We start from the raw sequence: 26,053 nt of genomic DNA, 5'->3' as shown, positions 1-26,053 counted from the left end.
AAATCGGCACCAACAATCATCAATTGACAATGGTTAACACCATTTTTGGTGAAGGTATGACACAAAGCAGTTTTAAAAGGGCCTTAAGAAAACAGTTTTGAACATTACTGGAATAAGTTTATGACCTCTCATGGTGCTATTTTTAAAGGAGCATATATTTAAATATTTATGTTCTAGAATATTTTTTTAATTTTTATTCTTTAAATTTTTATTTATTGATTTTAGAGAGAGAAAAGGAAAAGGAGAGAGAGAGAGAAACATCAATCTGCTGTTCCACTCATTTATGCATTCATTGGTTGATTCTTGTATGTGCCCAGACCAGGAATTGAACATGCAAGCTTGGGTATCGGGACGATGCTCTAACCAACAGAACTACCCGGCCAGGGCTAGAATATTTTTTTTAAAGCAGTAGTTCTCTTCCTCAATTGTACATTTTAACCACCTTGGAAGCTTTGAAATATTCTGATTCATGTGTACCATCCTCCAGAGATTACAATTAAATTAGTTTGGGATTTGGCCTGGGCATTAAGATTTAGAAAGCCCCCAGTAATTCTAATGTGCAGCCAAGGTTCAGAACCACTGCTTAAAAAGAACCCTTTCTTTATAATTAATCCTTGTATAATTTTTCCTAGGGTGAGAGAGTAAAGTGATTTGAAGTCATTAGTTTTCACACTTTATCCTTTCGATTTGAAAACAGTAATAGTACTTCAAAATCCTTTTAGTCTTCTGGCATTTGTAATGAAGGTGGAAGTCATCAGTTACATTATTAGGCTTGAAATAGAGACATAATCTGAACTTTCAGTTTAAATATGCAAAATAGAGAATTGTTTATCAGGAATGCATACATAGGCCTATTTAAGATTAATAGCATTTAATATCACAGTGATTAAAAGACCACAGTAATAAAATAAAATAAAAAATTAGCCCATAAACTCTTGGTATACACAATAATATGGGACAAACACTGGAATATTCTACACTGGAATATTCTATAGAGGGGTTATGCAAGTGATTAAGATACTAACTACCAAAGGGGTACAACAAAAGAAAATGGCAAGTTTTGTTTCAGTAAACTTATTTGGTATACATGCAAATTTAGTTTATTTTGAAATTGTTAAATTATGCATTATATACTGTGTTGGATGTTGGGGGGGGAGGGAAAGAACACAATCTTCCCATTACTAAGGAACTATAAAGATCTTAATTCAGCCTTATGTAGAGTGTAGATGTGGTAAGTTTAAAAGGTGTGTTTCAGAAAACATTTTACTTAATAGAAACATATATCTTTCAAATTAGATGCAAAATATACTAAGTATTTTTGTTGTTTCAGTTTATCAAAAATTTGCTTACATTAAAATGGATAAAATTAAATGTTTAGTGAAAATTTAAAACGCAACAAATATGTCAATTTTCACACCCAAAATTAGAATGGTAAATATGTACTTAATTTCTTTAAAATGGGTAAAATAAGAGGTACAAATTTTCAGTTATAAAATAAATCACAGGGATGTAATGTACAGCATAGAGAATACACTAAATAATATGATAATTAACTTTTTGTGGTGTCAGATGGGTTATTAGACTTATCATGGTGATCACTTCATTAGGTATATAAATGTTGAATAACTATTGTACACCTGAAACATCTAATATTGCATATTAACTATATTTTTATTTAAAAAAAATTAAGATACACTCGACATTTCATTTAAAAATTGCCGTAAGTTACAGATTGTAATTTTTAATGCATAATATTTTAACTCTTTCAAGAATGTGCTTCTTGCCCAGCCAGGCGTGGCTCAGCAGTTGAGCATCGACCTAGGATCCTGGCAATCGGGGTTTGATTCCCAGTCAGGGCACATGCCAGGGGTTTCGGGCTGCAGCCAATCAATGACTCATCACTGATGTTTCTGTCTCTCTCTCCCCATCTCCTTTCCTCTCTCTGAAATCAATAAAGATATATTTTAAAAAAAGAAAAGAAAAAAGAATGTGCTTCTGGGAAGAGGAAGAGGAGGAGGCTGCTTGATAAAGTAGGCCACCTGAGCTCAGATGACCTGGTTTTTCCCTACGCCAAATTCTACCCCAACTTAGGAGGAAGTGACTTAATTTCTTAGAATCCCAGCTCTACCACTGTGTGACCTCAGTGGTTTTAATCTGTAAAATGATCATATTAATCCTGACTGTAATGGTCATTGTGATGACTGATGAGTCAGTGTATGTAAAGTGTCTGGCCCTGTGCCCAGGTAATCATGGGGACTTGGCAACTGTGAATTCCCCTTCTATCCTTTCAACCATGTCTAGAGTGGAAAAGTTACTGCTACAGCAGCCTGGTAAAGAAGAAATGAGCTGTGAGAGGCAAAAGCTTTATATTGTGACCTAGTGCCCAGCACATAACAGTAGACCTTATCGAGTAGTTGACAAATCAATGAAGGAAGAAATGAATATTTTACCCAAATCTGCCCTTCCCAGGCTGGGTCCCAGGACAACTCTTCAAAGATTTCTCTCTTTCCCCAAAGGATCTTTATTCTCTGTTCCATTGTATTCTTTTTTATTGCTGTGCAAAAAATTTCCATGAACTTAGTGACTTCACACAACACACATTTATTATCTCAGTTTCTGGGCACAGACTAGCTGGGTCTACTAGTCAGGTGACAGGCTGCAATCAAGGGACTGACGGGGCTGCATTGTTATCTGAAAGCTTGACTGGAGTTTGTCTCAGAGCCGGGGCACAGGCAGGTGACTCTCAAGATCAGAAAGACTAATTCAGCTTGTTGACATAATTCATCTCCTTAGATGTAGGATGAAGGTTCCTGTTTTTTTGATGGCTGTCAGCAACAGCACCTCTCAGCTCCTAGAGGCTGCCTGCAGTTCCTTGCCAAGTGGCCATCTCACCACATGGCAGCTTCCTTCTTCAAAGTCAGCATGGAAGAATCTCTCACTCCAGTCTTTCCAGAGGTGTGTGAGTGTGTAACACACACATATATGATCACCTTTGTCATATATAGGCATACCTTAGAGATACTGCAGGTTTGGCTCTGGACCACCTCAATAAAGTGAATATTACACTAAATGGAGTCCCATGGATATTTTGGTTTCCCAGTGCATACAAAAGTTATGTTTACATTATACTGTAGCCTATTAAGTGTGCAATAACATATCTAATAAAAAATGTATATACCTTAATTTTAAAATGCCTTATTGCTAAAAATATTAACCAACATCTGAGCCTTCAGCAAGTCATCTTTTTTGCTAGTGGACGGTTTTACCTTCAATTTGTAAAAAACTCGGGATCTGCAAAGCGCAATAAAGCAAAGCACAATTAAACAAGGTATGCCTGTAATGTAACCTTATCAAGTGACAGTCCATCTCCTTTGCCATATTCTGTTGGTTAGAAGCAAGTCCCAGGTTCCTCCCGCACTCAGTAGAAGAGGGTGGGAGTTATAGAGTGACTCACTGGGGGTCACCCTTAGAGTGTGTGTACCGCACCTATCCCTTGCTCCCTTGGTTATTCAGGGTATTTGATAGATTCCTTCTGCCTAGGCATATATGTGAATGGCACTTCTCTAGCAGATTAACATGAAGTCTTTCTGTTCTTTTCCAGTAGTTGGCAGTGAATCACAAGATCTTTTGAGTTCTGTGAGATCCCAGCACAGTCTCCAGCAGCCTCTGTGGTCAGAGTAACCACCAAGTGTCAGGATGAGGATGGGCTGGGGGATACCTCCAGCTTCTTTGTTGTTTTGCCCTCCCCGTAATGGTGGCCTCAGTCCTCTTCCAGGGTCCTCCTTGTGACCCAACCCTGGGACTGGTTACAAAGTATATGTACCCTTTGCTCAGGGAGAAATGTGATTCTGCAGTATTTGTTCTCTGGCTTGCAGTTAATGTGCTCTGCAACCCAACACCAAAAGCAAAGGGAGGCGATCTCTGAGAGGTTAAGGGGAATTGCCAGGTTTTGTGGCTTTGTTTCACTGTCTGAATTGCAGACAGCCTGACAACTGCAGGTGCTCTCCTGTGCTGTGTTCTTCCCGGGTGTCTCGGTTCAGCCACAGCTACTGCTGCTCACTCCTGGAGTGTCCTCCAAGTCTCTCTGCTCCTCATGGCTGAAGGCGGTGTCAGCACCAGCCAGAGTCCTCACTTCTCCTGGCTAAGCCCCACCTGGCTTGTATCAGCACCACTACCTTTTTCCCTCCCCGTTTTGTTTCATTTGGCCACCTTTAGATGTTTCAATGCATGGATCTCTCAGGCATACTTGTGCATTGAGCAGGGAATCTTTTTTGAGATATGGCTGTTCAGATTGTTGAAACTTCAATGACTTCTTGGTCATTCCTCTGACGTCACTCCTGGCATATATATTTTTAATATTTTTAAAAATCAAGTGGATCCAGAACTAACCAAAAGCTATTTCCAATTATTACATCCCTAGAGGATAAACTCTCAGACAGGAAACTGAGTATAGAGGAAGAATTCAAACTGGAAGCTTCATATTCATCACTTCATCCAATCATTTTGCCTCAATATTTTATTATTCAAATTCTAAAACATACAGAAAAATGTTAAAAGATGACAAATGAACATCTCTATATCCTCCACAGATTCAACAGTTGACTAATTTTTTACATATTTATATGAAAATATGCTGCAAATATGACTTTTTAAACTCAAAAACTTTTGCATGCATCTCCTAGAATAAGGGCATTTCTTATATACCTCAATAATATGATCACTTCTAGAAAACTGAACATACCACATTATCTAACACCCATTCCATCCTCATATTTCCTCAAGTGTTCTCCCAGCTGTCCTTTATGGTTTTAATTTTTCTGAATCAGCAACCACTTAAGAGTCACACCTTGCATTTGGTTATGCCTCCTGACTGTCTTAATCAAAGAGAATACACTTTTTATTACATTAGTTTTTGGAAAGTTCAGACCAGTTGTTCTTGTACAATGTCTCAAACTCTGTTTGTCTATTTCCTCACTGTGTAATTAAACTTGTTCCTTTATTCCTATTTCTCATAAACAAGAAGTCTAGATAAGAAATTTAATTAGATTTTTGTTAAGCACTTTTTACAAGAATACATCACAGATGATCATGTGTCCATCAGGAAACATATAATGTCAGGTTATCCTACCAGTAGTGAAATTCAGCCAGCCAGATATCTCCATTATAAAGGTATATCTTTCCTTTGCTATTAGTATCTGTAATCTTTTGACACCATGTAAATAAGTTCCTTAATTCTTTTCGTCTAACAGTTTTTACCGATTGAATGTGCCTGATTTAATTACATTAAGGGTTAGAAAATGGTAATATTTTTAAATCTATCATTTCATGTAGAGTTAAAACGTGGCATTCCTCAAATAAGTTTATACAGAGCTGTCCTTTCTCTATTTTTTATGGGTTTAGTTTACTTAACATGTTATAACCAATTACACTGATTATTCTTTTTGATGTTCAAATAGTCCTAAATTTGACCAGTGGAATGTGCGTTCAAGTTGGCTCCTGTGTCCTTCTGACATTATCGCATTAGTTTTGAGTGTTCCCTTTTATTGGGTTTTTTGGTGTTTTTTAAAATTATTATTATTAAAAAGGTATTCCAGGAACACCTTACACTTTTCCTGCTCCGCATACAATCAGCAATAACTCCAAGGAGGCCTGGTTCCTTTTAGCAGGTAATGGCATTCAGAAATGAGAATCTGAGTAGTAAGCATGGCTACTGCTATTGGGTAACCAAACATGTTTTTATCTAGAATATCTTGCAAATGACTGTACACTGTTAAATACTGAGGTCTTTTCAGAAGCTTCCTTTTCCTTATAAATATACTTAAATATATAAGAAGATTATTTCTAATAAGCCAAGACAAGAAATATTCATATATCACATTAGATAAAAGAATTTCTTAAAGGTATGCAACAAAAACAGACAAAAAGACAATCTTGTATGTGAAACCCCCAAAAGCAATTTTACCATCTGAACCTCAGCTGGGTTTGAGGATTTATTTAGTTATTATAAAAGGATATATAATTAGGGCCACATAAGAAAAAGAATGAACATGACTGTAAGTCAATTATTAAGATTAAAGTGAGAAGGAATACATCAAACACAAAAATAAAACTGATTAAATTACTGCAATTATGCCTGACCAGTTTCCAAAACAAATAATACTCTTGGGACTTGAGGTTAGAAATGAACCTATAATTACCACAGAAAACCAGAGTGGAATACCTAGATTAGTCTTGACTCTGCCCAATAGTTCAATATTTTCATTAGTAAAAAGGAAAGGGTATAAATAAACTAAATTAAAATATTTCCTGGCTCTAATGAGCTACCAGATGTATAGTCAAATTCTGCAAATATCAACCTTTGCAACTGATGAGAGTTTTGCATGAGTCTCTGCCCTTCCTCCAGTTTACTCCACCTTCTACAGGACTGTAAAAAGACTCTATTCAGTAATGCAGAATCATATCAAATTTATAAATAATGTACAAAAGGAAATGGAAGAGAGACTCCATTTGGGCAAAATTTTAATTTTCAAAACTAAATTCTAATAAAAACACATTTTAAAAATCAGACACTTTTGGAAAAAATATGCATATATAACAAAATTGTATGTGTATATATAAAACTTGCTAGTAAGGCAGTTCATAAAAAATGAGCTTATTTCCATGTGAAATTTTGAATTTTAAAAAAATCCTTTTTATTTTTACTTTCTCCTTATGAAAAAGAATACATCCTATTTTCTCCCTGCCATTTTAGAAAATAAGGTCCAACACTTATTCACAGTAATATCTCAATGTGTTTTTTTTTTTAAATGCATATTTAAGCTTACTCTTAAAAGGGGAATAAAGTCTAAAGAAAGAAATGAAATTTATATTCCATTGTTTTCATGGTTTTTAAAAAAGTTTGGCTTTTACATTTTTTTAATGAATTAAAATTTTTTTGTTTTTATAAACCTAGAGTTTTAATGATTCTTTAAAAAAAAATTTTTTTATTGGTCTTGGACAGAGGTAGGGAAAGGGAGAGGGAATGGGGAGGGGGGAAGAGGAGAGGGGGAGAGAAAGGGAGAGACATCGATCAGTTGCCTCCCACATGCACCCTGACTAGGGACTGAACCCACTAGCTGGGTATGTGCCCCGACTAGGAATCAAACCTGCCACATTTTGGTGTATAGGATGATACTCCAGCCAACTGGGCTACACAAGCCAGGGCGAGTTTAATGGTTCTTACAAAATTTGACAAGTCAGTTCTTTTCAAATTCTCATTGACCAATTTTATCATTACTTAGTTGTAACTAGCACATTTTCTCCAGGAGAAGTAAAAAACTCTATCAGGAGTCTGTGCCTTATTTATTATTCTCCTGATTATTCTCCAATGAGAAGTCTTGAATTATTTGAGAGACAAATTAAACCTCACAGGGCTTATCTTCTCCAGGAAATCTCTGATCCCATATTCCTTCCATTTATAGAGTTTTTCTTTATTGTGAACTTTTTTGTGTCTACAAAGGTTTGATCTGTAACTGTAGGCTTTCCCACATTCCACACATTTATAGAGTTTCTCTCCAGTATGAGTTCTCTCATGTTCAGTCAGGAATGAATATTGGCTGAAAGACTTTCCACACTGACTACATTGATAGGGTTTCTCTCCAGTATGAATTCTCTGATGCCTATAAAGGTTGGATTTGCACCCAAAGGCCTTCCCACATTCTCCACATGTATAAAGTTTCTCCCTAGTATGAATTTTATAATGTCCGTTAAAGGATGAATATTGGTTGAAGGTTTTCCCACATTCATTACATTGATAGGGTTTCTGTCCAGTATGAATTTGCTGATGTTCAACAACAGTTGAGATGCATGTGAAAGTTCTCCCACATTCCAAACATTTATACAGTTGTTCTCCAGTATGAAGCCTCTGATGTTCAGCCAGGGATATAAGCTGGCTGTAGCCTTTCCCATATTCACTACATTTATAGGGTTTCTCACCTGTATGGATTCTTTGATGTCTATAAAGTTTTGCTCTACAGCTGAAGGCCTTCTCACATTCACCACAGTTATAGAGTTTCTCTCCAGTATGAATTCTCTGATGTACTGTGAGGGTTGAACACTGGCTAAAGGCTTTACCACATTCCTTACATTGATAGGGTTTTTCTCCAGTATGCACTCTCAGATGTTTGATAAGAGTTGAACTGCTGCTAAATGCTTTCTCACATTCATTACATTTGTAAGGTTTCTCTCCAGTATGAATTCTCTGGTGGGCAAGAAGGGATGATCTATGGCTGAAATTTTTTCCACACTCATTACATGTGTAAGGTTTCTCACCACTATGAATTCTCTGGTGTTCAATAAGACGAAGACTCTGACTAAAACTTTCCCCATAATCATTACAAATATGAGGCTTTTCTCCAGAATAAATTTGTAAACATTTCTCTAGATCATCATCCTGTTTGAAATCTTTCGCAAAAGTATAATATATATTGTCTGTCCTTTCTATTGGAACACTCTGTTGTGTAACAAGAACTGTATTTATAAATAAGACTTTCCCTAGTTCAAGACTTATATGGTTTCCATTACCACAGATGTTTTTCTTGTGTGAAGCTACCATTTGCCTAAAAGGTTTCTTCTGTTGTTTCTGTTCTGTTCTGCTCTCAAATTCCAAAGCTTCTCCAAACTTGGTGCCCCAATGACCAAACTTAGTGAATTTTTTCTTTATTATTTTCTGAGACATTTCTTTTATTAAAATGTCCTGTCTGGGAGGCAATGCTTCTATTTCAGGCCAAGTCTTGAAATCTAGAATGAATCAGAAGAATTAATGCCTATACTGCTGGAAGAGGTAAACATGCATCAGTGGGACACTAAAATTGACAATAATATATATGAAAGAGGTTTGATACCATCTGATTCTGACTTGAATCTGGAGAAAAACAGGGGGGAATGAAAAGAGATTTATAGGTTAAAGAATGGTAAGGGAGAATACACTAGACAAATTAACACTCAAAATGAAGAGATCACAAATTGAGAGAAAGTAAAGATAGACATAGCTGGTTGAGTAGAAGGTGTGAATATTCAGAAAAATTACAAGCTCAAGTTGAATACTAAGGGATACTTCAGTTTAGCTTTATTTCCTACTCTGAGTATGTTAGGTATGAGGCAGATAACTTTCCTTTACTTTCTCCTTTCTACTCAAATGTTGGTTTTATTACATTTTTTCCCATGCTTTCACGGAAACTCTATACACAAGAATTTTTAAATATCTGCAATGTTTTTCTTAAATTTTGTGATTTTGCGTGTGAATGATTTCATACCAGTCTGTGAAAAGGAAAAGTCTATTAAAAAGAGGAAGTTCAGGTTTTAAAACTTTTAACAGCTCTGAAGCATGATTGTGTTGATGATATCTGATCTAAGTTCAAGATGCTAATTATAAAGCAGAGAAAAATATGAAGTAAGTCAGCCATGTGCAACAATCTATACCTTGTGATTGGAGGAATAACTTTTTTTCATACTACCCTTCTCACTTTCTATTTGATCATGAGGAGAAATAGACATATTCATTTATTCTAATAAGTTGCAACCAGATGACAGAACTCTCTTTGTAGGAATCTTTTGAGACTAATGAAAGTCAATATGTCCTGATGTTCTGAAATATGCCCAAGCCCCAAGCTTGGATCTGATTGTAAGTAAAAAGATTAGCTTCAGCTGACTCTAAGGAGCTCTGCATTAAAAACTGGCTTTCTTCAATCAATCCATAATTGAAAACAGATTAAAATTAGATCATTGTAATTAGGTAACTGTGTATGCTTAAATAAACTATGGAACTTAAATAAAATACAATTGGGTTATTTATGTTTTAAAAATCCATCCAATTTATTGAAAGTAAATAGTAAGAAGAACAAGAAATACAGACTATAAATCTGTAAAAAACAATACAGATTTGTCTTCATTAAGGGTATCTTTGGGAACTTAGCACTTTGGATTTTTAAGGATCAACCAGGGTCCCTTCTCTCTTTTTATCCTTTGCCACACTATGGCCTTCCCTGCTTATCAATAAAATTACCCTACTAATCTGATCCCATTTCCTACAGAAACTTAATTATTTAAGTCTACATTCACCATCTCCTTCTTAGAATTTCAAACATTTTATTTATACATTCTATCACTTAACTTGCATATATAAAGTTTGTAAAAAATAATTCAAGTATTTGTTCAAGGAGAACAGTGGATATGTTTATGATTTTTGTGTGTGTGTTAATTCCTTATTGTGCACAAGGCAAGGATGCAATCAAATGTCTGAAGTAAAAAATAATAATAAATGAATAGGCAGAGTAAGTTGGAAAAATTATTTTAAAGGGAGATTCTCTTCTTTTAAGCTGGACTTCTGAGACTCAATCAGTCATTTATTGAACAATCAGCAATGAGAATATTAAATAAATGACCAAAGAGTAATAGTTGATTCTTCCATGACATAAGAAGCCTCAACTGTATAATGCAGGTCAGAGAACGAAGATACCAATCCCAACTTTATTAGTAAAGAATGGTTTTGTGAAGGAAGTTGGACAATAACGATAGGATGGACTTCAATAGAAAAAAAGAATTCTGTGAGCCAGAAAGAAGGCCCAAAGTCATCTGTGAGGAAATAAACCTATTTAGGGGAGACTTATTGACTAACGAAGAAAATCCAGGTTGGAATTAGTTTAAAATGTTGTTAAGCAGGGTGAGGCCAAACACAGAGGAATTTAAAATAATAATACAGATAACAGAAGGTGTTGTAAGTTTTTAAGCAGGTAGTGATACAAAAAAATGGTCATTTTTAGTAGGCAGCTTGGATAAGAGGAAGGACAGATGGAATCTAAAAAATGATGTAGTTTCAATGGTCTGTCTGGACTGAATACTTGATTTTGGGCCTCATTAGCACTGAGCTAATCATAGAGGCAATTCAATTATATTTTTTTAAAATATTAACCAAATGCAATGTATTAGATGCTAGAGGCATAGGATTCCTTAACTATGTGCAATATAATTAGGAAGATGATAATAATTAAAATAACTATAATTCCTTATTTTAGATACTGTAATGGATATATTCAAGGTATGGAGAAAGTGCTATATCAATGCAAATAATTGAAAACTAATGCTGATTGGGAAGTAGGAAATATGACGAAAAACTACATGTAAAAGGTGGCATTTTAGGCAGACAAATGGATCTTGAAGGATAAGTAGTTTTCCAGTGGACAAGATGGAAGAGGTAATTCAAGCTGAAGGTATAACACACAAATGTTAATGAGTATGCAGGTTTGCCCAGAACATGGAGTTGAAGTTAAAGCGGCCAATGATGAGGCTAAAAAGGAATATGAAGATAAGCTATAAAGTAAGATTATGTCCCATTAAGGAATTTTACTTTACTCCATGGATAATGGGGAAACAATGAAGTCAGTTAAGGTCTAGGATTAACACTTAAGTTTCAAAAAAATCACTCTGCTGGTGGCATAGAAGGTGGTTAAAAGAAAAAGGCTCAGAGAGGGTAATGTTCCTATAGTTCATAAGACTTGTTAGTAGTGGTGGGGGGGGCTGAAATTAGAAAATTGTATTAAGAAAAGCATTTGTAGAGAGAATGAGAAAAAAACAACAACAATGAAGGCAAGAGTCATAGATTTAAGGTCCAGCCACAAAAATAGAAGCAAAATATTGCAAATCTATGTCACATGGTGAATAGAAATGACACTGGTAATACAGTTTTATATCACTGCATTCCAGTTTTCTAGCTCTGTGATGGAAGTATTTTTAAATCTCTGATGCTGTTTTTTCAGATATAAAAAGAGATATCTAAATTTGATCACCTTTAAATGATCCTTCAACTCTAACACCCTACAGTTTTATGATAAAGACCCGCTAGATTAGACTGGGCTAGAAGAACAGTTGGCAAACTCCAGGTCTCTGAAGCACCTGCTGTTGTAAAGTTCTATTAGAACACGGCCACATCTATTCCTTTAAGTCATTCTCTGGCTGCTTTTGCACTACAATGACAAAGTTAAATGGCTGCAATAGAGACCACAGAGCCCCCAAAACCAAAATATTTGCTATCTGGCCCTTTACAGAAAAAATCTGCCAACCCCTGGACTAGAAAAGTTGCAGTGGTTATGTTAATGACAACTAGTTGAATGTAACAGTGGGAGATGACTGCCCGATCTTCAAGAAGACAAAAAGGAAATGTTGAGAAATCAGATACATAGGAGCATTGATAATACTCTGAAATACGTGGCTGGTGAAATAGGTGAAAAAAATAACAAAGAACTCAAAATATGGATGGCAGCAAAAGGTGTCAAGTACTTAATATCTGTCAGACATGAACCTATGTAAATGCAGGTGGAAAGAAAAACTTGAAGGGCAAGAGACCAAAGATTATAGAAGTGAATGAGGCAAGAAAAGGAAAGGGGCAGAGAGTGTATAAGAAGAAAAATGTCAAGACAAGGACCTAATTGATGCAAAGAAAACCATTACAACCAAAGAGGCTTCTATCAGGCAGCCCTGAACATTTCAGTAAGGGCTCAGAATTTCCAGGAGTTTCCAGAGCACTGCCTCTTCCTGACCTACTCATGTGTAAGACACCCTGTGACTTCCCAGTCACTCACTCACCTAGATAGGTGTCTTGAGGAATTTCTCTTCCCACCATGCAGGGATCTTTTCCTTGTTGCAACTGGCAGATCACCTCTGGTATTGAAAATGGAATCCCTGCTCATGAGGAAGAAAATGAAGTTTGAACAAATGGCATGAAGAGTAAATCCAGAATTCACACAGAGGGCAGAGGTTAGGGGCCAGAGAAGGCAGTACAAGAATTTTTTTTAGGGGGGGGGGAGTTCAGGGATGGATCAGAAGGTGGGTCTCAGCTCAGAAACAGTATAGGACCTGGCTACATTGCCTCTAGGACAGGAATCTTATATGTTTTCCAGAATCTACCCATTGGTGTAGGAGGAAACTCTGACTGGGAGGTGGGGTGGGAGGAAGGCACAGGAAGGAGAAAAGAATAGCATGAAGAGTATCACAACAAAAATGTATACTGTCAACTCTACAGAGATTCATCCTTTCCCAGGGGCACAGTAGGGTGAAAACTGCAGACTCTGAAACCCAAACAGGGAGCTCTAACGTGTTCCCCCAGCAGAATCTTCATTCGAGGCAAACCTCCTTACCCAGAGAGACCAGGTTGTGGTAGTTCTCCAGCATCACCTCCCGATATAAAGTTCTCTGCGCAGAGTCCAGGTGCAACCACTCATCCTGGCTGAAGAGCACAGCCACATCCCGGAATGTCACAGACACCTGTAATTGCAAAGCCATCCCTGTTCATCCAGAACCATCTTCTCCACTGAAAGGCTCTGTAACAAGGTGACAAGGGGATGTGTAGCAACCAATTCTGAAAATGCCTCAGGATTCTAAATATTTCAAATCAACTATGTGTGTTATTTTTGGAACCACCATCATCTATTAAACAAATATTTATTGAGTATCCAGTGGGAAGAAAGACACATACCACCTGCTGTGAGATTAGGGGGAAGGTAAAGTCCCTGCCAACAGGGAATTTAAATCCTGCCTGGCATCTGTCAAAGTAACTGAGCACATATGTTTACTTCCTCCCTCCCACTCAAAATCCAAATTAAATTAATGAAAAAAATCAGAATATATTTAGAGCAGTGCTGGAAACTGGGGAAAATACCTTCAGTAAAACAGAAACAAAGGAGTTTGAAACATAATAAAAAGAGTACCACTTGATGTTTATTGAATACTATATGTTAGAGAGTATGATAGGAACTTGTATATACTAAGTTTCATAACAACCCTATGAGGAAGATACTGTGATTAAACCATTTTCCAGATGAAGAAATTGTTCAGAAAGGTTAAGTAACCTTCCCAAAGTACTGTTAGAAAGTGGGGAGTTCAGATCTCAATTCAGGGAAACAGATCTCTGAGCTACATTGTCAGATGGGTTTCCATTGACTATGAAAATTTTAAAAAACAACAACAAAGGACTGTTGATGCCAGACACTATGGTGCAAGACGGAACTGTTGAGAAAGTTAAGTTCCTCCAAGAGAACTCCAGTTTAAACCCCAAAATGTGAGAGCAAAGAGGTTAAGCAGATGAGCTGAAGGGAGTGAAAAACAGTAAGATGTTTTTGGGGGGCATTTTGTTGAGCGTCTATCAAAATGTGATAGATACATCATTTTGACCTTGCAATTCTACTCCTAGGATTCTACTACAAGAAATAATCACACAACTGCACAGATACTTGTTCAAGGATGTTCAGTGAAACATTGCTTATAAGTTAATGGTTATGATAGACCAAGTAATGAACCTGTGAATGTTACACATATGACAAAAGGGCCTTTGAAGATCTGTTTAAATTAAGGATTTTGAGATAGGGAGATTATCCTGAATTACTATCCAGATGGACCCAACGTAATCACAATGGTCCTTATAAAAAGGAACCAAGAAAGTCAGAGTGATGGAGGAGAAAGCAATTTGATGACAGAAGCAGAGACTAAACTGATGCTGTTTGAAGATTATTAAAAGGGCCATAAGGCAAAGAACACAGGCAGCCACGGGAAGGTGAACATAAGGCCAGGAAGCAGATTTCCCCCTCAGAGCCTCGAGAAAGAACCAGCCCTTCTGAGAGCTTGACCTTGGACTAATGAAACTGATTTCAGACTTCTGACATCCAGAACTGTAATAGAATCAATTTATGTTGTCCACTGAGTTTGTGTTAATTTGTTAACAGTAGCCACAGGAAAGTAATACAATGGTGAAAATTTAAGACAGTCTATCAATAAGGGAATGGATAAGCAAATTATAGTATATTTATTCCATTAAATGTTATACAGCCATTTAATAGAATAAAGTACATTTATTTGTGTGTCTGACATTAGAATTGGACCTTAAAATATTGTTGATTCATATGAGAAAGCAAGCTACACAACGATCTACTATTGTTAAAAACTTCTTTATCTGTAAAATACATATGCAGGCAAAAGCCTCTGGAAGAATACATCAGGCCATCCACTCTGATGATTCTCTGATATTTGCGAATAGGACAGAAAAGCAATCTTTCACTGATTACTTTATACCCTTTCATTAGGCTTACATTTTTTTACAGTGTGTGTGCTTTTTTAAAATATTTTCAGATTCCACTTTAATTTATATATTGACTTTTTGGCTATACCTCTTTGCATTTTTAATGGTATCTCTGAGAATTACAATATACATTTTTAGCTCTTTATAGTCTGTTTAGAGGTAATATATGGTTTCACAAAGAATGCAAGAACCTACAAGTAGATGAGAGCACCACCACCCCTCTTCATGCTATAGTTACACTTTCCCAGCTTAGATTTTTGACAGGGCTCACAGGACTGCACTGAGCATGTTCATGGGAGGCAAAGGGTACAGTGCAGCAAGACAGAGTGCACACAGGAAAGCAGTGGAGGTGCAAGAGACATTCCAGGCACTCCATCCTATTGTATGCGCAGGCTGTGCTGAGTCTGGATCCACACAAGGAATCTTGTCTGGGAGACCTCAAAGGAGAAACTCTCAGCAGGGGCCTGTGTGTATCAATCAAGGCTTGTCAAACCATGTACATCAGCTGCAAACCATCAGTGAAGAAGATGACTCTCCCTGGGGGTGGCATTTATATCTTAAACAGTATTTTCACTACTCTTACCTTGGCCAGAAGTCAAAGTTATCCAGGCACCCCAGAGACAAAGCAGAGCTTTTCCAGTCCAGATATAAATGAATCTATATCCACAGTTGTTATATACATTACATCCACCTACATTACAAATCCCATAATGCAGTATTATATGTTTGCTTTAAAAAAGTATATGCCTTTTAAAGAAATGGAGAATAAAGGGTATTTTCTATTTATCCAGATAGCCACTATTCTAATCATCTTCATTTCCTTCCTAAGATTAGAGTTCCCATTTGGCATTATTTCAAACACACTCCTCTACAGCTGCCCTTAGCTAAAATCAAGTCAGCCTCTGCAGGCTGGGGATGTGGGAAGTTCAGACAGTAACAAGTCTACATCTGCAGAGGGCCACCCAGGTAAACACTGGGTACTGCTTTGGACTGCATTTTGGTTTCCTGAATACACCCATCTTCTTATAATTAAAGGGTCAAAGTAAAGTCTAGCCTAGTGAGGAGAGAGAGTCAGAATTTGGCAGGTACTAAAATAATGCTACTGCCGCTGCCACTAACAGCAGTGACAGCTAGCATTTATTAAGATTTAATAGGGGGCTTTCAAGATGGCAGCAGAGTAGGTAGATCTTTCTTACACCTCCTCCCAGAACCCAACTGGAAATAAAACTAAATTGGGAAACATTCACCCGGAATTACCAACTGAAGACTAGCTGAAAAGGAGACTTTTAACAAGGAAGGGCAGAAACAACCAGGAGACTGGTAGGAAGGGTGGGGTCAGGAGTGGTGTTGGCCCAGTATCCCTGCGGCAGGCTGAGGGTGAGGAGGGATTTCTCAGCTGTGGGGAGAGTGGGGTTCCCTGAGAGGAGCAAGGCCTGGGCCCCAGGCTGGGCTTCTCAGCCCAGGGCACCAGAACTGAGAACAGCAGCCCACATAACATCCAGCAATGAAAGGCAGCGGGGTGTCTAGCTGCAGAGGAGAGTCTGAGCCTGGTGGAGATCAAGCTACTTTCTTTTTTTAAACCCAGGGTACAGGATTTTCGTTTGTAGCCACTCACCCAAGGCTTCGGTGGAGGGAAGGAGGTGTGGACTGGGACTGCCTGAGGAGAGGCTGGGGTGGGAAGCATTGTGGGGAGACCCGGAAAAGCAGCAGCCGGGAGACCGGTGATCACTCATCGCCCACCCCATACTGCAGCAGCCATTTCTCCAAAGAAAAACAAGGCCCTCCCAGGAGGAACAGCCTGGGGAAAGGCAAATACCCCATCCTCAGGGATACAGCTCATCCCACCCTCAGAAATCCCATTTGCCCCACCCTGCACCTCCACCCCTGTGGGCAGACAGCAGATGAGGCCAAGACTACGGGTTTGAAGTCTCAGGCAGCATCAGTGACTGGCTTTGGGATGGGGTCATTCCCCACACAGTCCCAGGAACCTGACTGGTGCTTCCCCCTCATAGGAGAGCTGATAGACTCTCCTGGCTTCCAGCAGACCCCACCAGACTGCATACAAGGGGCTCCGCCCTGCTGACGTCAGGGAAATATTTTGGGACAGACTCAGACGAGTGGCCCTGGGATGGGGGAGCACACCCAGCATCTTCCCTGAAAACTGAATGGATTACCTCTTCAAGGGAGACCTAGAGGTCTCAACCTCCCAATTCTGCCAAAAGCCTTTTCAGAAATAGCCTTTCGGTGACTAAGTCTGATAGCTGGCTGGCAGACAGAGGTGGGCAGAGGTGGAGTATGAGTGCCTGGGAATGTTTGCTGACCTCACCCTGGGCCCCACGCTGCCACCGAGCCGGCCCTCGAGGCCAGTTTGGCCCCTCCCGTCACAGCCAGGCCCTGCAGAGAAAGCTGCAAACTGCACCATCTCTTGAAGCTTCATACAGGTGGCTGAGAGCCAAACATGGACAGATTCTGACAGTGGCTATCACCAAAGTACCCCCGGAAAGGCTCAGAAATGGCAGAAAAACAGTCAGTCTCAGTCAACACAGGAGCAGGGTTCAAAGGGAGCTCCCGGGAGACGCTAAATTCCACCGAGACAAATTCCACTTTGCTACTTTTTTTCATTTTTTGCATTATTTTTATTTTTTTGTTTTTGTTGCTTTGTTTTTGTCTCTTTTTTCTTTCATATCTATCTTTTCTTTCCTTTTCTTACTCTTCTTCTTTCTCCTTCTTTCTCTTCTTTCCTTTTCATAATTTTTGTCCTTCCTCTTTTCTTTTAAACCATTTCCTTTCCTATTCTTTCTTCTTATTTTTTCTCTCCATTATTTCCTTTCATGTTCTTTTTCCTTCCACTTTTTTCTTCTCATATTTTTTTCTTTTCTTTTCTATTCTTGTTCACTTTTCTTTCCCAATTATCTTTTCTTTTGTGGTTAACGTTGTTGTGAGTGGGGTTCATTGTATGTTTTTGTCTTGTTTCTTGCTTTGTGTTTTTTGTTCTGTCAGCACCTGTGCAACAGCTTGCATGATGTGGTCGGGGTTGAGCTTCACAGTCAGCCACCCAAGGGGAGACCCCACCCACAAATGGGACAACAATCAGGACCCAATTACAACAGGAGGGCCCAAATAACCCACACAAGGGACATTCCTAGAGCATCCAGCTCGGGAGATCAGAGAGACTACACCACTAGGTCCCACAGGACACTTGCTACATAGGCACAACCACAGAGACTGGGAGGCATAGCAGTTCCACCTACTATATAGAATCAAAAACAAAGGGACAGCAAAAAATGTGGAGACAGAGAAACCCCCAAATGAAAGAAAGGGAGGAAGCTCCAGAGAAAGAGCTAAATGAAATGGAGGCAAGCAATTTATCAGCTATAGAGTTCAAAGTAATAGTTATAAGGATGCTCAAGAAACAGTGAGAATAATAAGAAACTTAATGGGAACTGTAACAGCATGAAAAAGGAAATAGAAAGCAAAAACAAAAACCAAATGAAGAAGACCATATCTGACATCAAGAATACACTGGATGTCCTGGATAGCGTGGCTCAGTGATTAGAGTGTTAGCCCACACACCAAAGGGTCACAGTTTCGATTCCCAGTCAAGGGCATGTACCTGGGTTGCACGTTCGATCCCTGGCACTGGCCAGGGCATAGGGGAGAGGCAACCAATCGATGTGTTTCTCTCACATTGTTTCTCTCTCTCCTCCTCCTCCCTCCCTTCCACTCTCTCTAAAAATCAATGGAAAAAATATCCTTGGGTAAGGATTAACAAAAAATAAAGATACACTGGAAGGAAACAAAAGTAGATTGAATGAGGCAAAGGGTCAAATCAGTGATCTGGAAGACAAGGTAGGAAAAAACACCCAATTAGAGCAGCAAAAAGGAAAAAGAATTAAAAAGCAGGAGGATAGTTTAAGGGATCTTTGTGATACCATGAAATGTAATAACATCTGTATGTTAGGGGTACAAGAGACAGAAGAAAGTGAGCAAGGAATAGAGAACCTGTTTAAAGAAAGAATGACAGAAAACTTCCCTAACCTGGTGAAGGGAAAAGTCAGACAAGTTCAGAAACACAGAGAGTCTCAAAGGAGATTAACCCAAAGAGACACACTCCAAGACACATCATAATCAAAATGACAAACATTAAAGACAAGGAAGGAATCTTAAAGGCAGCAAGACAGAGACTGAAAGTTACCTACAAGGGATTTCCCATTAGCCTGTCAGTTGATTTCTCAACAGAAACACTTCAGGCCAGAAGGGAATGGCATGAAGTATTCAAAGTAAGGAAAAGCAAGGACCTGAATCCAAGACTACTCTATCCAGCAAGGCTATCATCTAAAACTGAAGGTGAGCCTGGCCAGGAGTGGCTCAGTGGTTGAGCATCGACCTAGGATCCAGGCGATCAGGGTTCGATTCCCGGTCAGGGCACATGCCCGGGTTGTGGGCTCGATCAATGACTCTCTCATCATTGATGTTTCTATCTCTCCCTCTCCTTTCCTCTCTCTGAAATCAATAAAGATATATTTTTTTAAAACTTAAAAAATAAAACTGAAGGTGAAATAAAAAGCTTCCTAGAAAAAAAGGCTAAAGGAGTACATTACCGCCAAAACAGCACTGCAAGAAATGCTAAAGGGAGTGCTTAAAGAAGAAGAAATCAAGAGAGGGGAACATAGGTATAAAGGGAAAAAATGGCAAAAAGTAAGTACCTATCAATAATAACCTTAAATGTAAATGGATTAAGTGATCCAATCAAAAGACATAGAGTCCCTGAATGGATTAGAAAACATGACACATATATATGCTGTCTACAAGAGACCCACCTCAGAACAAAAGACTCACAAAGGCTGAAAGTGAAGGGATGGAAAAATATTTCATGCAAATAGAATCCAAAAAAAAGCTGGGGTAGCAATACTCATATCTGATAAAACAGACTTCAAAACAAAGGCCCTAAAATAGACAAAGAAGGTTACAACATAATACTAAAGGAACCACTCCAACAAGAAAATATAACCCTTGTAAACATATATGTACCCAACATAGGAGGGCCTAAATATATAAAATAAACTCTTGGAGGACATTAAGGGAGAGATTAAAAGCAATACAGTCATAGTAGAGAACTTAAACACCCCACTGACATCACTGGATAGATCTTCTAGACAAAAAATCAAAAAGAAAACCTCAACCTTAAATGACACACTGGATCAGGTGGGGTTAATTGATATTTACAGAACACTTCATCATAAAGCGGCAGAATATACATTGTTCTCAAGTGCACATGGAACATTCTCTAAGACAGACAACATGTTAGGACGCCAAATAAGTCTTAACTTCAAAAAGATTGAAGTCATATCAAGCATCTTGTTGGATCACAATAGCAAGACACTAGAAATCTACCCTAGAAAACTACAATAACAAAACCCAAAAACACTCAAACACATGGAGGTTAAAAAGCATACTAATAAACAATGAATGGATTACCAACGAGATAAAGGAAGAAATAAAAATTTCCTGGAAACAAAGTGAACACACAATAACCCAAAATTTATGGGACACAGTGAAAGCAGTCCTGAGAGGGAAGTTCACAGCATTACATGCTTACCTCCAGAAAGAAGAAAAAACTCAAATGAACAATCTCATCCTACAACTAAAAGAACTAGAAAAAGAACAACAAGGAAAGCCAGAGTAAGTAGAAGGAAGGAAATAATAAAGATCAGAGTGGAAATAAATGACATAAAGACTAAGAAAAAAATACAAAAGATCAATGAAACCAAGAGCTAGTTCTTTGAAAAGATAAACAAGATGCATGAACCTTTAGGCAGACTCATCAAGAAACAAAGAGAGAGGATCGAAATAATAAAATCAGAAATGAAAGAGATGAAGTAACATCTCACATCACAGAAATACAAAGCACTGTAAGAAAATACTGGACAACTTGGGCAAAATGGACAAATTCCTGGAAACATACAATCTTTTAAAACTCAACCAGGAAAAAACAGGAAATCTGAATAGGCTGATAACAACTAATGAAATTGAAGCAGTAATTTTAAAACTCCCAGCAACAAAAGTCCTGGACAGGATGGCTTCACAAGCAAGTTTTACTAAATATTCAAAGAACTAACACCTGTCCTCATCAAACTATCCCAAAAATTTCAAGAAGAGGAATGACTTCCAAAATCTTTTTATGAGGCCAGCATTATCCTAATTTCAAAACCAGATAAAGACACTACAGAGAAAGAAAATTACAGACCAATATCCCTGATGAACATAGATGGTAAAATCCTCAACAAAATATTAGCAAATCGGATCCAGCAACACATTACAGAGATCATACACCATGACCAAGTGGGATTTATTCTGGTGATGCAAGGATGGTACATCATTCACAAATCAAAACAAAAACGTGATCCACAACATAAACAAAATGAAGGATAAAAACTACATAATAATATAAATAGATGCAGAAGAAGTATTTGACAAAATCCAGCACCCATTTATGATAAAAACCCTCAGCAAAATGAGAATAGAGTTATCATAACTCAACATAATAAAGGCCATAAATGAAAAACCTACAGCGAATATCATACTCAATGGGCAAAAACTAAGTGTTTCCCTTAAGAAACATTCTTATTCATGATAGTACTAGAAGACTTAGCCACAGCGATCAGACAAGAAGAAATAAAAGGCATCCAAATTCGAAAGGAGGAAGTAAAACTGTCATTATTTGCAGATGACATGATACTGTACATAGAAAACTCTAAGGACTCCATAAAAGAATGGCTAGATTTAATAAATAAACTTGGCAAAGTAGCAGGATACTAATTAACATCCAGGAATCAATGGCATTTTTATACACCAACAATGAACTCTCAGAACAAGAAACTAAAAATAAATCCCATTTACCATTGCAACAACAAAAAAATAAGATACCTGGGAACAAACATAACCAAGGAGGAAAAACACCTGTAATTTGAAAACTGTAGGATGTTGAAAAAGGAAATAGAAAAATATACAAACAAGTGGAAGCATATACTGTGTTCATGGATTGGAAGAATTAATATCATTAAAATGTCCATACTACCAAAGCAATCTACAGATTCAACACAATCTCTATTAAAATATCAATGGCATATTTCACCAATCTAGGACAAATAGTCTAAAAATTTATATGGAACCCAAAAGGCCCCGAATAGCCTCAACAATATTGAGAAAGAAGGACAAAGTTGGAGGGACCACAATACCAAATATCAAACTAAACTACAAAGCCACTGTAATCAAAACAGCTTGGTCCTGGCACAGGAACAGGCATATAGACTAATGGAACAGAACAGAGACCCCAGAAACCGACCCACACCAATATGGTCAATTAATATTTGACAAAGGAGGCAAGAGCATACAATGGAGTAAAGACAGTCTCTTCAATAAGTGGTGCTGGGAAAATTGGACAGGTACATGCAAAAAAGTGAAACTAGACCACCAACTTACACTATACATAAGAATAAACTCAAAATGGATAAAAGACTTAAATGTAAGTCGCAAAATCATAAAAATCCTAGAAGAAAACATAGGCATTAAAATCTCAGACATCTCATATAAAAGATCTTCACCGATACATCTCTGAGAGCAAGAGAAACAAAAAACAAAGGAAAATAATAAACAGATAGAACTACATCAAATAAAAAAGCTTCTGCACAGCAAAAGAAACCACCAACAAAATGAAAGGGAAACCCACTGTATGGGAGAACATATTCGACATGATACATCTGGTAAGGGGTTAATTTTCAAAATATTCAAAGTACTCATACAACTCAACACCAGAAAGACAAAAAATCCCATTAAAAAATGGGAAAAGGACCTAAATAGACACTTCTCCAAAGAGAACATACAGATGGCCAACAGACATATGAAAAAATGCTCAATGTTACTTATCATCAGAGAGATGCAAATTAAAACTACAATGAGGTATCACTTCACACCTGCCAGAATGGCACCATCAACAAATCAACAAAGAACAAGTGTTGGCGAGGATGTGGAGAAAGAGGAACCAGAGTGCACATACTGTGGAAAACAGTATGGAATTTCCCCAGAAACTTAACAATGGAACTGCCGTTTGACCCAGCAATCCCACTTCTGGGAATACATCCTAAGAATCCAGAAACACCAATCAGAAAGAATATATTCACCCCTATACTCTTAACAGCGTTATTTACAATAGCCAAGATCCTGTCACGAAGTGAGTTTGGGAGAATTACAACTGACCTAGGGAAAGGGCATACATTTCTCAGCAGTCCCTCAATAAGTCCAGTATACTGGGGAAAAGTTACAAGGTTCTGGATTCTCCAGTTTTCGTTGGAAAGACAAGTACCTGGACAAAGAATGGCAACATGCCCGCCATCTCTGAACCCAGAAGGCAAATCATGAAAAAGACAAACTTCACTTACCATCACCTGAGCAGACAGCAAATCCACGACCATTCTTTCCTTCTTAGTTTCCTGCCAAGGGAGAGCAGAGTGCTGTCAAGGTCAATCTGGAGAGGGAAAAAGTGTCATGAGGAACTCTGGTGTCAAGGAATGGCTTAGAGAGAGGAAGTTACAACCACCCATAATGTCCATCAGATCTCAACAAAGCCAGTCCACATAAATGTTGCAAACCATGTAAAAAGGTATCAAGCCAAGAATCGCCAAGACAATTTGTCAATCTCCTTTTCCTCTTTGTGTTAACCATACTTCTAATTTCTGTAAACTGATGCTTTAACATCCGCTGAGGGTCAATTAGCAAATTGTGACTCATCCATAGATATCTGGAGTCCTTAGACAGCTTTAAACTATACACTCTAACAATCACAGAGAACATGAATTTCCCAGGCTGCCACTTTTAAACACAAGCCTGCTTATCCTGCCTAGCCCTTTCCTTCCAGAAGAAACCACGATAAATATGCTTGCCCACATTTCCCTTTCTCTCTCCTTCATGACAGATCTAGGTGCTTCCCCTGAGTGGCTTGCCTGGAGTCCTGTGTTCTCCCTCAAACTGTGAGTAAAATATAACCTGCAAACTTTCCATGTCTGTCTCTCTGCATCTACCTTAGCATACTTCACCTAAGGTAATATGGTTAAACCACTCCCTCTCACACAAGATGCATGCCAGAGTGTTACTCTGTTGTCCCTCCTAACCACAGATTCCACTGGTGCCTCCTCCTGTAGCATCCACAGCTCAGAATAGCCCTCAGCCTCTCATAACCAAAGCCGGATTGGGAGAGCAAGGTAAGGGGGTGCCTGGAGCAGCCAGACAAGTGTCAGAAAAGGGCCCTGGCCCAGCTGCCTGCATTGGCTGCCTGAGTTTGCATGGGGTGATTGGGGTATAGCACCTAGTGAGAGCTCAACAGACTGGGTATAGGGTATACTTTGGATGGTGCACCTCAACCACCCTGAGGGCAGCTGCTGTACAAGTTATTTATAGATACTATATGCACACCTGCTCCATGCCAGGAATCTTGAGTGCTTCTCATGTATTATTTTTAATACTCAAAACAATTCTAAAAAGTATTGCTACTCCATTTTACAGATGTGAGACTGAGAACTAGGGAACTTGGTAATTTTCCCAAAGAAACAGAATAGTAAGTATTGGAACCTGGAAGGGAATCCTGTTCGGAGTCCAAGGCCCCAGTTAAATGTAGTATATTTCCTGGCCACTTTGCCTCAGTTTCTTTATCTGTAAAATGGGGGCAGTGGACAGCCAACCTACATGTGATTGGAGGGTAAAATGAGTTAATTATTCCAAGGCAGCGATTTTCAACCTTTTTCATTTCATGGCACAAATAAACTATTATAAAATTCTGCGGCACACAAAAATATATATTTTTGCTGATCTGACAAAAAAAATAGGTATACTTTTGATTCATTCACACCCCACAGCTATTGTTGTATTGGCAGTTGTCATTTTTTATTTGACAACCTAAGGGACATGAGGTCAATGCCCCAGATTAGTCAGGTATTGCATGTTTTAAAAACCCTTGGAGCACACCGGTCAAAAATCACTGATCTAAGGCACTAGAACAGTGCCTGGCATTGGTTAGTTCTCCATAGGTATTAGCTATTGTGTTTTTTGTTTCACTTAGGAGACCCAGAAAATACAGCCACAAAAGACCCCGACCCACAGCAATCCCGGCACCTGCAACTCCCTCCCCCGCAGAGCACTGCCCGCTCGGGCCCCTAGGGCGGGCTTCCTGAACCACGGGCTCCCGGTGTCCCCGGCCCCCCGGGCCCTATACGACCCCGCACACTTCCCACCCGCATGGAGAAAGGCGCCAGCACCGCCCGGAGCCCAGAAGAGGCAGGGGAGCTCCTCAGCCCACGGTAGGCTCCTGGGCAGGACGCCCTGTAGGAGCCGGAATGACCTGCGCCACAAGCCCCAAAGAAGCGGTGTGCGGTCCCGCACCCCATCAACCCCAGGAGAAAGGACTCTGCCTGGGGGCGGGGTGGGAGCCGAGTGGAGGGGTCAATGGGGGGGAGGAAGAAGGGACATCTGTAATACTTTCAACAATAGGGATACATTATTGTTTAATTTTTTTTAAAGACCCAGAAAATAGAGCGGACCTGGGAGAGAAAGCCACAAAAGACCCCGCCCACAGCAGTCCCTGAACGCCCGCCTCCCTCCCTGCGGGGCGTCGCGGCTCAGGCCGCCCGGACCACGGGCTCCGGGCGTGTCCCCGGCCCAGCCCTGCCCTATTCGACCCTGCACACTCCCCACTCACGCGGAGATAGGCGCTGGTACCGCCCACAGCCCGGAAAAGCCCGGGGAGCTTCTGAGCCCACGGCTGGACGCCCAAGCGGAGGCCGAACGACCCGCGCCGCAAGCCCCAAAGAAGCAGTGAGCCGTCCCCGCCGCCCCATCGACTACGGGAGAATTGTCTCCGGTCACGGCCGGGACTACACTTCCCAGAGGGCGCCGCGAGGC

The 26,053-nt window shown here is 39.1% G+C and overlaps 1 protein-coding gene across 2 annotated transcripts; it reads right to left on the bottom strand.

Moving 5' to 3' along the window:
* Nucleotides 1–229: 229 nt before the first annotated feature.
* ZNF354C (zinc finger protein 354C) lies at nucleotides 230–26,053 on the bottom strand. 2 transcript variants are annotated; one of them, XM_081134335.1, is made up of 5 exons: nucleotides 25,851–26,053; nucleotides 23,542–23,627; nucleotides 13,170–13,296; nucleotides 12,619–12,714; nucleotides 230–8,778 (listed from the first exon to the last, which is right to left on the bottom strand). In XM_081134335.1, the coding sequence occupies exons 2-5, from the start codon at nucleotides 23,572–23,574 to the stop codon at nucleotides 7,382–7,384; spliced, it is 1,653 nt and encodes a 550-aa protein (XP_080990461.1). In that variant the 5' UTR covers nucleotides 23,575–23,627; nucleotides 25,851–26,053; the 3' UTR covers nucleotides 230–7,381. The 2 variants fall into 2 exon arrangements, with proteins under 2 accessions (XP_080990461.1, XP_080990462.1); XM_081134336.1 differs by lacking the exon at nucleotides 12,619–12,714.

This window comes from Miniopterus schreibersii (genome assembly GCF_964146895.1).
Source record: "Miniopterus schreibersii genome assembly, chromosome: 4".
Lineage (NCBI taxonomy): Eukaryota > Metazoa > Chordata > Mammalia > Chiroptera > Miniopteridae > Miniopterus > Miniopterus schreibersii.
The sequence above is the reverse complement of the archived record's forward strand: the minus strand, read 5'-3'. Positions and strand labels throughout refer to the sequence as shown.